This window comes from Sceloporus occidentalis, unplaced genomic scaffold (genome assembly GCF_023333645.1).
Source record: "Sceloporus occidentalis isolate IW3139 unplaced genomic scaffold, rSceOcc1.0.p SCAF_56, whole genome shotgun sequence".
Taxonomy (NCBI): Eukaryota; Metazoa; Chordata; class Lepidosauria; order Squamata; family Phrynosomatidae; genus Sceloporus; species Sceloporus occidentalis.
In genome coordinates, this window is record NW_028317036.1 from 450,343 (window position 1) to 465,000 (window position 14,658).

The 14,658-nt window shown below is 38.4% G+C and overlaps 1 protein-coding gene across 1 annotated transcript in view; it reads left to right on the forward strand.

The window, feature by feature from the left end:
* The window catches only part of LOC149287785 (coiled-coil domain-containing protein 178-like), a 61,467-nt gene extending 54,887 nt beyond the window's left edge, over positions 1–6,580 (forward strand). Inside the window, exons 14-15 of the mRNA XM_089492404.1 lie at positions 3,437–3,582; positions 6,397–6,580. Coding sequence (XP_089348530.1) covers positions 3,437–3,582; positions 6,397–6,580 — 330 coding nt within the window. The remainder of the gene's footprint in view (positions 1–3,436; positions 3,583–6,396) is intronic.
* The last annotated feature ends 8,078 nt before the right edge of the window (positions 6,581–14,658 follow it).

Genomic DNA, 14,658 nt, shown 5'->3' on the forward strand with positions numbered 1-14,658 from the left:
CAAACTTTTTCTTGTTTGTTTTTTTTACAGAGCGGCGGCCATCTTACTTGATGGCGAAGATCACCGGCAGCTGCGGCTGTGACCGCTCTCCGGAGCGGTCACAGCCCACCTAAAGGTAAGTGTTTGGTGTCGCTGGATGCCTCCTGATCGAGGCATTCCAGCGACACCATTTAAGTTTAGGAGGCGATCGTTGATCGCCTCCTAAACGCTTTTAAAACGGGCGTCCGCCGCCATACAATGTATGGCGGCTGTTGACGCCCCGGGGAGGGGCCAGACATGGCCCCCGATGCCGATCTCGGCCTTGCTGAATGCCTCGACATCGAGGCATTGCAGCAAGGCCGTTTAAGCGAAGAAAGTGATCCTTGATCACTTTCTAAGCTTATTTAACTTTTTGACGGTTCAGGACCGTCAAAGGTCATTTAGTGACCTTCTTGTCATGACGGTCCTGAACCGGCAAAGGTCGCGAAGGGGTTAAGGAACTCGTTATTTATGAACACTAATATTATATTAGTTATATGTATTCATTGTATTTTACGAGGAACCTTTTTCTCACACCCTCATCCTCTGATGGGACCGCTGGACAAACTGAAGGCCTGAACAGCTGCTTAAAATGGTTGTATTATCTCTTAAAAAAATTACTTTGAAGTTGGATATTTTCAGTATAATTTGTAAAATTGCCTTCCAACATAAAGCATATTACTGCTAAAAATGTTTGAGACAGATCTTTAGAGTTATAGAGAAAGATCACACGTAGTATGATCATGGAAGCAAGTGGTTGGTATATCCATTGGATTGTAATTGGACGTTCAGCATCTATATCAGTGTACTTGTGGCGCCATTAATATAGTCTATCCCTTCACGATTTGAATGGTACCGATTAGAAAGAGAGGTACCCACCTATGTTAATAGATGGAACACCTATCTATCTTTCAGTGCCATCTGAACAAAGAAGCCTGGTTTACTTTCTCTGTCAGCTTCCTAAAGCTGATGCCAGTCACCCTTATCCCCCTGTGCCTGAAGCATGATTAACGCATAGTATTTCATTGCCTTTAATTATAATATGACTTTGTTATAAATTCATGTAGGGTCTGTGTCTGATTATGCAGAAGTTTGTTTAAGTTTATCTAAGGAATTGTGACATATATGTTTCTTTCCCGAAAGCGATTTTTACACATTTCAGTCATTTGTAGGACCTGAAAACCATGCAGCTGATAAAGCAGAAATACGATGAGAAGTTCAAAGAAACAAGTCTTCAACTAGGGCACAGAAAGAACACCTTGGAGCAACAATTAAGTGATACACAGGTGATGAGTTTAATGCGTATAAGTCAAATTGGAACATATTATATATGAATCTCACGAGTAACATGCCATTTCTAGTCAGTTGCCTTGGATGTATATAGTATTTTTCATGTCTTGCTTGACATAGTCTATTAGATCCATAGCCTTAAGAGAGGGTAAAATAAAAGGCAAAATTGATATTGGGGTCACTGGAGAGACTGCTGTTCTGTTCACTTGCCAAACTCATGTGGATTGCTGGAGGGCTTAAGAAAAACGATGGAGAAAATCAATAAGGAGAAAGATTTCACATATAATTGAAATGGCTTGCTTATTACACTTTTGCTCAGCAGATGGCACCTTCTTGTAAATGATAGGTAATCCCAACCACTCTATTGGTTACAATATTGGAGCAGCTACAAGAGAATGCTTTGTATCCGTTTCACACTGTGGTGTTAATATGTCAATATCGTTCGCGAGAGGGAGTTCACATATAAAAATCCACTTTAATGCTAAATGCTAGTATTTTTTATTCTTTGTTGTGGGTTATTGAAATCGAATTCAATGTTGAAAGTGAATTAGTATAAACTGCCTACCTTGGAAAATGCAAATTATGTAAAGTTAAAGAATTGTGCAAATTTTATACATTAACTTAATGAATGTAAAAGCAGAAATATAGTTCAACACACCTTCGTGCGCTGTTGTAAAACTGCAAAGCCTCTCTGCATCAGAATGAGGAAAAAAAAGCACTAGAAGCAAATGAAAACTAGCTCCCAGTGCCTGTAAACATACAAGCTTGGTTATGTGTGCATTCAGAGGGACCTGGGACTTTTGATCATACCTCACAAATGTCCCTTGTTAGGACCCAACCCACCCTGTCTCCAACCCTTCACCAGTTCACCCAACTCACACAATACTGTGGTAGCATTCACTGACACAGGACTTTCAACAGTCGGCATAAGACCATACACTAAAAATAATGTGTCCAAGCCGTGTCACTACGTAAGACGTAAGGCAATCAGAGTGTGTCTACTAAAACAGCGTGCGTCACCACATCCAAACATTCCATAAAGCCGCCACTAAGCCTTATCCTTTGGGAAATCTCTTGTACCTCTGTTTGTGCTATACAGTGTCCTGTTCTCCTCAGTCGACAGTCACCGAGTGCTGAGGCTCGTGGCATGTAAAAGTTGCCAACGCTCTGCTGATTCCATAGCTGAAGAGTTCCAAAACCTCCACTGGCATTAATATCAGCACAGTTTGCCGCGCAGATGCATGCAAGCCTCCCATCACCAAGTACAATGCCAAGCGTTGGATCAAGCTGTGTAAAGCATGCCGCCTCTGGACTCTGGAGTGTTGTCCGGAGTTACGAACCACACTTCTCTGTTTGGAAGTCTGATGGGCTAGTCTGGGTTTGGCAGATGACAGGAGAACGTTACCTGCCTGACTGCATTGTGCCAACCGTATAGTTTGGTGGAGGAGGGCTGATGGTATTGGACTATTTTTCAGGGCTTGGGATAGGCCTCTTACTTCCAGTGAAGGGAAATCTTAATGCTTCAGCCAAGACATTTTGGATAATGCTACGCTTCTAACTTTGTGGGAACAGTTTGAAGGCCATTTTCTATTCCAGCATGACTGCGCCCCAAAGCAAGGTCCATAAAGACATGGTTGGATGAATTGTGTGGAAGAATTGACTGAGTCCCCCAACCCCATTAAACCCCTTTGGGATGAACTGGAACGGAGATTGCGAGCCAGACCTTCTCATCCAACATCAGTGCCTCACCTCACATATGCTCCACTAGATGAATGGGCAAAAATTCCCCGAAGAAACACTCCAAAATCTTGTAGATAGCCTTCCCAGAAGACTGTAAGCTGGTATAGCGGCAAACATTGGACCAACTACATATTAATGTCTTATTTAGAATGCAATGTCATTAAAAGTCCTTGCTGGGGTTATAATCAGGATGTTTCCCTATACTTCTGTCCATATAGTGTATTTTCTATGACTCTGGTTATCTTAGACTTCTTCTGCCGTTTGGAATTTTCCCTGTTTTCTTGTATTGGATTGTTACCATAAGGGCATTGATTTGATTTCATGTTGGTTTTTTATGCTGTCAAAACATTTTTTTAAAGCTGTATCTGACCATATTTTGATTTTTCAGGACCAGTTATTCCAGGTTTCTGAAAAGCTAAACTACACTACAGAACGCATAGAATATTTTAAGAATACAACACGTGATTTAGTGCAGTATGGACTTATAGTTGGAAATGGTAAAGAAGCATCAGCGAAAGAAATTGCACTGTTAAGGTACATGATTTTGGATTTTATTTTCATGAAACCAGCGTCTTGGTTTGAATTTAGAGTTATACAATTTATTATTGTAATTAATATGTAGTAATAGTAGTACCATTCTGTTAGCTGTGTTTAAGTGGCTTTATTTTATTGTTATTTAAGTAAAGCATTACTTATACCCTTTAATATATTAAACAAAAAACTATCTTGCAATAACCTGGTTGCATAAGTGTGCACACCCTCTTATAACTGGGGCTGTGGCTGTAAAGCATTAGGTGTACTATGGAACACCTGGCAAGTACTGGCTGTGTGCTACTTGTGACCACAATCTTCCATATTCACCATATGAATGGGCTATGGGGTAGGGTGGCAAGACGGAAGCCTTTTCTTACAAAGAAAAACATCCAAGTCGGGCTGAAGTTTGCAAAAACAAACATCAAGTGCCCCCAAATCACGTGGGAAAATGTGTTATGGTCGGATGAAACCAAGGTTGAACTTTTTGGTCATAATTCCAAAAGGTATGTTTGGCGCAAAAACAACACTGCACATCACTCAAAGAACACCATACCCACAGTGAAGCATGGTGGTGGCAGCATCATGCTTTGGGGCTGTTCTTCTTCAGCTGGAACTGGGGCCTTAGTCAGGGTGGAGGGAATTATAAACAGTTCCAAATACAAGGCAATTTTGGCACAAAACCTTCAGGTGTCCGTTAAGAAGCTTAAGATGAAGTTCACCTTTCAGCACGACAACGACCCAAAGCACACATCCAAATCCACAAACAAATGGCTTCGCCAGAAGAAGATTAACGTTTTGGAATGGCCCAGCCAGAGCCCAGACCTGAATCCAATTGAACATCTTTGGGGTGATCTGAAGAGGGCTGTGCACAGGAGATGTCCTCGCAATCTGACAGATTTGGAGCGCTTTTACAAAGAAGAGTTGGCAAATATTGCCACGTCAAGATGTGCCATGCTAATATACTCCTACTCAAAAAGACTGATTGCTGTAATAAAATTAAAAGGTGCTTCAACAAAGTATTAGTTTAAAGGTGTGCTCACTTATGCAACCATAAGAGGTTTTGTGAGGGGTTTTTTTTCCCGTCAAAGATTTCAGTTTGTTTTGCAATTGAGTTGTTCATATTAGGTCACATTAAAGGTGGAAAAAGTTTTGACATGATTTATGTTTGTCTCATTCTTTAACATCCCAAGAACCTGGCATTTTAACAGGGACGTGTAGACCTTTTATATCTACTGTACCTCCTCTTCTTCACACCACTAACCCTAGGCTGACCACTGGTACTCTAACATTATACACCAACACCCACCCAAACATTCCAACATCAAAGTAGAATACACACACACCCATTCTAACCCCATACACATATACGTCAAGACCTCATGCTACCACAATATACTCACACACGCTAACCCCATACAGTAATGCACACACTCACCCTAACACAATACCAATACACTTGCACACATTATCTCCCATCATCCATGCAGCGTGTGCAACTCTCCCTCCCCTCCCTCTTACCTCGCTCAGAGCCCTGTGTTCATAGCATCCATCTGTGCAAGCTGCCGTGCTGCTGAAGTTCTTCTATTGTGTGGTCCTTGCTTGTTTTTCAGACACATGGATGCCATGCATTCTCCTTGGCATACACCTGCCTGGAAATAGAAATTATGAATGAGACAAATCTGGCACAGTAGAGAATTATTTCAGTGTAGGGATTTGGCATTCAGCAGTACTGTGAATGATGCTTCTATTGCTGTGTTTAGTAAGAAGGGTTACATTTAAACCTCTTATCTCAGGTGTGGTGATCAGTAAAATGCCTAACATTGGAACATTTCATTATTGAAGTTCTATGGGTAAAGGTTACTCCATGTCACTTGTAGCAAATTCAGTACAGTATGGGTGTTACTAGATTATAGCATCCATCCCCATTGACAACAAACACACATTTCCCAGCACTACACCGCTTTGTAGGCTGTATTCTCCTGCCCTGACATTTATGAGACTTTATTCCTCTGTATCTTCTCAGAGGACTTTTTGGGCAGTGCAAAATGTTCAGTTACAGATGTTTCCTGTATTAAAGGTTTGTGAATTTAGGCAATAGCAGCAGTATTATATTGCTTGGCAATTTCTAATGATGGAAAAGTATAGCATTTTATGCAGATATCAGCCTTGGAATGGAATGCATTCTGTACTGCCCAAAATTGCATGTCTCACTGTTTTTGTTTAAATCTTTTGTATTTTTGTTTACATCTTTTGTATCCTTGTTTAAAAACCTAATACTGTTCTATAGTTTAAAGGTGCATCCGGTATACTATATTTCAAGCCTTGGCACATCCTGTGTCATTTATGGCATAAATCTAGCTTATCCTTATACTTAATAAATTCATGTGTAGCCAGTCTGGAGAGGAAGGTCATGATTTATATGTCAATTGTTCACTTTCTATTTGCTGCACAAACAATGTTTGTCTCTCCTATTATTACTACATTGTTTTTTTTTTTATTCTGGATTATAATGAAGATTATTTTTATTTTATTATGCTGCCACCTGTGGGTTTTGCCTTCTGTTTATTCAGAGTTTGCAAACTTGCCTTTTAGAGTTGCTATGAAAAGCTCTATACCCAAAAACCTGGGAAGGTGTTTCAGAAACTGATTAAAATCTTAACTTATATACACATGCTTGTTGTTTATTTTTTATATAATTTACCTATATAATTAGGTTTTGACATACATTCCTGAATCATTCCAATTTATCTTGAAGATTTTGCACTTATATGAAGGTACTATTCAATAGTTTTCTCCATATTTCCCCCTGAATAGGGAAGATTATGACATGCTGGAACATAAGCTACAGGATGTGAATGATATAATAATACAACTAGAGAAAGAAATAGATTTGTGCAATTCCCGCGTGCAAACTGGAAAGGAGGATTATGAAATACAGATGCAGAACAGACGAAAGACCCTCAAACAAAGCAAAGTAAGAAATTCATATGCTGTCTAAGTTAAGCTGATTTACTTTCTCACCTGTTGTGTATATAAGTGTGTGTGAGATACAGTACTGCACAGAAGGTTTAGACAGGTATGATAAAAAAAATCTGTAAAGTAAGAATGCTTTCAAAAATATTCAGGTTTATAGTTTATTTTTGTCATTTTACAAGATGCAAAGTAAATGAACAGAGAAAAAAAATCTAAATGTAATCAATATTTGGTGTGACCATCCTTTGCCTTACGAACAGCACTAATTCTTGTAGGCATATAGTATACGATAAAACAATTATACCAAACAAGTGCTAATGATCAACAGTTTAATATGAAGGTTGAAACAGCCAACCTCACTAACAAGGTGGTACATCTAGTGAAGTTTGGTCAGAAGTAGCCAAAAAAGCCAAACCTGACATGGAAACAAGGCAAAGTGACTTAACTATAAATGAAAATACAGGAACAGGGGTTCAGAAAATGGCAGCAGGTGCTCTGGACTGATGAGTCAAAATTTTAAGTATTTAGCTGTAGCAGAAGGCAGTTTGTTCCCCAAAGGGCTGGAGAGTGGTTTCAGGCAACAGTGAAGCATGGTGGAGGTTCCTTGCAAGTTTGGGGCTGCATTTTTGCAAATGGAGTTGGGAATTTGCTCATAATTAATGGTCTCCTCAATGCTGAGAAGTGCAAACAGATTCTTATCCATCATGCAATACCATCAGGGAGGAATTTGATCTGCTGAGTTCCTAAAAAAAACCAAAAAACAAGCAAAAAAATGGTGTGCGAGTGTACCCAGAAGAATTGATGCTGTTTTGAAGGCATACATGAAAGGGATTTTTTTTACATATCTCTTTTTGAAGCATTCCTACTTTACAGCATTTTTTCCCACCTGCTTAAAATGTTTGCACATTACCATATATTCAATCCTACATATTAAATCCTGCAGTATATTGAAAAAAAGCAAAAAAAACCCCCAAAACATAAAACACTGATGTTTAGTATCAATACATTTTAAGGTACAAAATGATCAAAGCCGATTCTGATTTCAGATAATATTTGGCAATATGTTCATTTTTCCTGCCATATTGAAAAAATACTATAAAACTGTCTGACATTCCCAACCTGTATGTATTTCATTATTCTGATCAATACTAGAATCTTTTTTGTTGTTTGTCTTTTTAAACGGTAGTCAATCCGGTGTCTTTCAACAGCTATAGATTGTGTATTTGTTCGCGTTTTTTGAATTATACTGTGATTTCAATTTGTATAACAGAAGATATAGCAGGTTAGCTTTAATATACATGTTTCACATACTCTCCTGCAACACGTGTATCTCTCTTATTTCAAATTGTCTCAGCGGAAACAATTTGCAAAGTGGAATTGTCTAAGACAAAACGATGTTCAATTTAACCTGCTACAAATCCTTGATAATTGTGTTTTCTAATTTTTTTCTGGCCATGCAATTGAAATGAGGTGGAACTGTTATTTCAATGCAATCATTTCCCTTTTTTTCACCATGCCTATAGGATGTCCTCATTATGCAAATTAAATTCATGATATAATACAAATCAACATATTAATCTGTCTAATAAAACAATATTGCATCTTTACATGCTGTTACTCATGACTGTATCCCATACTCAATTTACTAGCTACTCGGATTTGATCTTAAGAGGGTCAAACAAAGATTGTTGTTACAAACTGGGGGAAGATACTACACTTTGCCCACAATAATAATTGAAAACAACAATACAGAGTCTTTATTAATTCATTATCACACACACATAAAGCATGAAGAGAACAAAACCAAAAAACAGCATACATGCTTCATGTTAGCAGCACTTAGTCATAGGCAACTCGCCTGGTGATCTGGGGAATGAGCTTGTTAATACTTCTGATGGGAATTACTGTTCGTAAGACCCCTGTATTAAGCATATAGTTTGTATACCACAAGAGGATAGATGGGCCTTTTCTCATAAAGCTACCAGCTGATTTGTCATGGACCACCCATGATAATCTGACACAGACTCTAGTGTGAAGTGGCAGAAATATCATTGAAATGTCAATATCCTTCTACTCTATAATGGAGCTGGTTCATGTAAGCAGAAAAGATCTTACCTTGTGTTTTTTTATGTAGGCACTTTAAAAAAATCTCTGGATAAACAACTTTTTAAATTGCAATGTGCACCTTTATTTCCAAAAGGTGCAATAAAGACATGCAAATGCTTTATCCATTTCAAGAGTCACTGCAAAACCAATGCCTATTATATGTCATCAGATAACACTGGATGTTGTGGATGCGTGTGCCTCAGATGAAACACAGTGGTTACGTCCTAATGGCCATACCTTGCTCATGACTCTACCTCAGTTTTTTTTGAACTCCAGACAGGGGAGCGGCATTTGGTCATGTCCACTCCCTCAAGTCTAGTTAGGGCTAGCCCGGGCCCTATGTGCCACTAGCTCCTCTGCCTGAACAATGCCCTGTGTACTGGAGAGGTAGCCTACTCTGGGATGTTACCAGCTATGCCAATTAATACAGTCCTCCTTGCAAAAGGGCTGCGACAATTGCCCTGGCTAGGAACCTTCCAAGGAGGACTCCTAGGACCTCTCCTTCTGTTGTCCCCTGTTATATTCTTATGGGCAGGGAGTGGGTGGGGAGTAGACAAGGAGTAGGCAATAGTGAATGGGAGTAAGCACGTAGGTAATCGCAGCTCCCCTGGCTGGAGATTGAAGCTGGAGAGTTCCAAGGTATGGCAATTACCCCATGGATGCTCTAATTGTAGCCACTACCTGAGTTTTTTGTGTTTTACTTGCAGTATCACATATAACTAGATTCCTTATTTGCTTTGTATGTGGGTTTTCTGTGCGTTCCTGTACTGCTCTGTGTTTAGAACAGTTCACTTTAAGTATGTTGGCAACAATGATCTTGGGCTGCTTTATTTCTGGCCATTTGGCTGAACTTACCCCCCTGGCTAGATCTTGTCAGACCTCCACTGTGCCACTGAGAAACATACGGGGTCCAGTACTTTACCTCTTATCTGGCAAGAAAATATTATCACACATGGCCTTGTTCCAAGGTAAGGTGATATCTGAATAGCACACCTTTCAAGAACAACCATTAAAGTATGTTCCTAATGCCTGTGTGATCTCAGGACAGTTAATTAAAAATGTATTTCACTTTATTCACATCAAAAGTAAAGCTGGAAGTCGAGGTGGCCTATTTGTACTCATTAAAATACCATTATCACAGCTTTTATGGTGATCTGTGTGAGGGCATATACAGAGGTAGTCTGTTAACTAGAAGAGACAAAGGCATGGAAGTGAAAACATTCCACTGTATAGCTGAGTTTAGATTGTCCCTTTTTTAAGTTACCGTCAGCATACCGCCTCAAGGTCCTTGTGGCAAGCGATCCACTTTCGCCCAAATGCCGAATTGTATGCTTATAAATGCTATATAAGTGCCGCCATAGAGGCATTGAATACGAAGCTAGTTTACAAACCATTTTGTCTGAGTTATGTTTTATTTTTACATTATTGTTGTGGACAAAAATTGTTTTCCTGGTATGCTTGAGAAAAAATAAAGACAAGAAAAGCAATTACTACCATTTTGGATCATTGAGCCTTCATGCTGTGCTCTGTCAGCACGGCTTGGGTTATCCTGTAGGCATGTACGCTACGTTATGATAATCCTGTTGTAACCAGGGGTGATTATTATTGGCATGGCTGTAAAGTGTACAGGGATGTAATAAAGTCAAAAGTAGATGTGACCTAATTGGGTCAGACAGTCTCTTGGACATTATAAAACATCATTCAAGTTTTTTCTTTAATGTTTTTTGTTCTATAAACCATCTTTCAAGTGGTAGAATTACGTTTTCCTTAAAAACTTATGCTTGTGGTAATTGTAAAACCCGAATCATATTTTTTTAACAAATGTTTGGTATATCTATGTTTTTACTGACTTTTTCTTAATGTCTAGTTTTTTTTTTTTAATATCTCCTGGTACTGCAAGGATTAAACAATTAAATGTGGAATCTGATAATTTACATACAGAACATAAACATAATTTATTAGAAATCAAAATGGTATATTTAGTTGCATACAATATTGCATTTTGGTAAATCAGTTACTATCATTTGTTTAATATTGGTTAAGTGTTACATTAATTCTAAAAAAATATTTATCACATATTTCCTCATGATTTCTTTTAAATTCTTTTAGCACTTCATTTTAAAATGTCATAATACATTTTTGTGGCTTTTTCTGAGTGCTGAGTATTGTATTACTCATTCCTTAAAGCCATTTAAGTTATTTGCCCATGGCTTGTTATTTTATGTTTTTCAATAATATATACTTAAATACTAACTCCTCTTACAGCAAACTGTCTGTTATGTATAATATGATCAGAAGAGGCAGATGTTGGATATCAATTCTAGGTCACCTACTCTGGGAATTTCCCAGATATGAGTAACAGGAGCTGAGGATTCCTATTAATTATTAGGCGATAGCCGTTACTCCCTATCTCCATGTTCTCCCCATATCTCTAACTCCAGAAATCAGGACCCGAGTAAGCACAGATCTCCAGTTCCTTACAATGTATTGATTATAGATGGGGCCCCATTTCTTCAGCTAGCATTGATACATGGGGTCGGACTTTATTTTAGTTGTGTGATTGAACTATGGTGACCAGATTCCTATTTGGGATTTAGGGACAGGCAAATGTCCGAGTTTAGTGTGCATGTGCACTGATCTGACAATCTCGCTCTATGCATTTATGTATGGCCATGCAAAGTGCACATATTTAAGTACTCACACTTTGTGAGGTATTTGCGTTTTTTGGACTTTTTACAGTTCAGAACAGAGTGACATACTCAACCTCACATATACACCTGGATATTCACTCAAACTTGCACATATATTTACTGCATTTCATTTAGTTTATTCCTGAACCATTAATGGTCCAGGAATGATATGTGTCATCCTAAATAGAGGGCGTTATTATAGGCATGGCTAAATGTCAGGACAGGTCTTTTTATGTGGCTTTTTTTATGTGTTGATAGCTGCTTATGTAACTGAGATATTTACTGTATTACACACATGTGTATTGTGACTTTTAAGACTGTAGAACACCAGGATATGCTCATAGCTGCCAAACACTAAAAAGTAGCTTTTATTTATTTCTAAAAATCAAAAGAGAAAAGAATGGTTTGAGTTCCTTGCCTACATCATACACTTAGTCCCCTGTTTAGTTATGAGTGCAAATAATTATAGATCTGCCTTTAGATCCGTTAAGGAATCAAAGGGCAGAGACATACGTGCTTCTAGAACTCTTGATAAGGAAACTGCGGCATAACTACTGACCTTCAACAGGTTGGGAACCGGAGCAGACATTTCACTGGCACATTAAGCACAAAGGCAATACACTCAATCTGACTGCTTTGAAAACTTGCATTCAAGATTAAAACACCATCCATGCACGCATGATTTCACAATTAGATGGAAAGGTAAGGATGTGAAGGAGGGAGGCACAGTGACATACAACAAGACAGAGGAATAAAAGAGACAATGAAATGCTAATAAATGTAAGGTAAATAATAACTCCATTATTCAAATGATTTTTTACGTAATAGCCTGGCATTATTGTGGGTGTTTTAAAAAAAAAAAAAAAAAAAAAAAAAAAAAAAATTAAAAATTAAAGAAATGTCTTGATATTAATTCAAAAATAACACTTTAACAAAACATATAGCAAACTATGTTTTTATGGTGGTACCCACTTAGAATTTTGAAAGAGGTTCCTATACCCTATATCTTCATGGAGTCCTGTGGGTATACATGTTATAGGCCAAGAGGTGGGCACTTCTAGGGAAGGACTGGCAACGAGGGATTCGAGAAATTGCCCACTGGCCCTCCTTGCTTTATATACTTTGGGCCACCACTAGAAACAGTTACTTTTCACCAAGGTATCCAGTGTCAATTCTGGCAGTATTTACACCCTGACTGTATCTTTTACACGGCTTCTGTTTTTGTTTTTGTGTCACATAATAGGTGTTCCCTGTAAACTATATAAAGAAGACAACATTTTACATGATCAAATAATTATTTCTAGGAAGGGTCTGGACATCCAACAATACAATGAGAATGATGCTTCAAATATGTTAAATTTGGTGGAACAATACTTTTACAGGGAACTCTCATATATGGGATAAATCGATAACTGAACGTAGCAGCAGAAACTGTGAAAAGGTTAAAATGTGTATTCTTATTTGATATTATGTTTGTAAGGGGGAAGTTCCATTGAAAGGGTTGTTTGTCTAGTAGATTTAGCTAAGATAACAGCTAGAACACGTATAGCTGACTAATGTGCAGCTGCATGAAAACATTATATTATGCAAAATCTAGAGCTCTTTTGAAAAATTATAAATATAAACCGTATAATATTTTTGAAAACATATTTTTTTAAATTTGTAACTAGTAATTAAAAATGATGCCAGTTCCCTATTTAAGTTATTAAGATGCTCCAACTCCAGCCCCCACCTAAGTACTAACCAGGAAATGTCATGCAGTTTGTCTCAATGTCCTCTGATCCCCCAGGATGACCTTGTTGAAGTCCTACTGCCAGCTTTGGTATGGGGACTCTCCGGGTAAAGCAATGTCTCTCATAAAACAGAGTAAAACCTCTTCATAAAAAGGTTTGCTTTCTGCTGGAATGGAATCAGAAATATAGTTAAAGGTAAACTATAGCATTTAGCCAAATTATAATAGCACATCGGTTATCAATTACTAAGTGCTGAAGGACCAATGAATACATTTTATGCTTAGCATTTGGAGAAAAGTATATATAAAGGCTTCAGCACCTGAGGGAAGAAGAATTTGCATGGCCTCTCTGCCCTTATGAAGGTGCAAATTAGGCTCCCATTGTTCCTTATTCATGTGATCGCTGCAGGATCTGAGAGAAGGAGAGCACTGGAATATAACATCTGCTTTGCTCAGACCTAGAGAGACAGTTGTGAGAGATGGAAGTTAGCAACGTCACTGCAGGACATGGGGCAGGGTGAATTATTTATGCATAAAGTACTGTGTAAATACTTTAAGTAGGCGTGAGAAAATGCTGTAAACTAAAAATGCTTTCAAAAATAGTCATGTTAATAGTTTACGTTTATCATTTTAACAAAATGCAAAGTGAGTGAACAGAAGAAAAATTGAAATCAAGTCAATATTTGGTGTGACCACCCTTTTCTAGATGCGCTGGCCAAGCATTTTTGAAGAAGCACACAGAAACTAGCCATGTTGGGGACCTTAAACACAGTGGTTGGCCGATGAAACGTATTTCCCTTTGCAATGGGAAGATATCCAGCAGTGCAATCCACTCAACATTGGTAGAAAATAGTGGGACCGTCTTACACCCACTTACTGTCCTGGGGAAGTCTGGTCAGTAATAGTCTTCATGTAAGACTTGTGCTCAAAGAGCCATGCCTCCGACGTGGAAACATGGCCAAATGACCCTGCTATTCACGAAAACACAGGCAGTGGGGTGCAAAAATGGCAGCAGGTGCTCTGGACTGATCAGCAAAATATGAAGTATTTAGCTGTAGAAGAAGGCAGTTGTCCGCCAAAGGGCTTAAGAACGATACAAGAATGTGTGGTGAAGCATGGCGGAGGTTTCTTGCAAATTCTGGGCTGCCTTTCTGCATACTGTATGCAGGAAGAATTGATGCTATTTTGAAGGTAAAGGGTGTCCACATGAAATATTGATTTGATTAAAAATGTTCTTCTCTATTTTTTAAAGCATTCTTTATAGCATTTTTTTATACCTGCCTAAAACTTGTACTGTATGTATATGTATATACATACAGTACAAGTTTTTTCCTGCCAATACAATACTTGCAACCATGGATGTGGAGTCTTTATATAGCAACATCCCCCATAAAGATGGTATTGAGGCCTGCATCAAATTCCTCTCCTCCAGCAATGCCACACAAAAATATGATAGGGAAACCATCACCAAGCTCATAGAATTTATACTGACACACAACTATTTCAAGTTCTATGACACTAACTACCTACAAATGACCAGGACAGCCATGGGCACCAATATGCCAACCTTTTCAT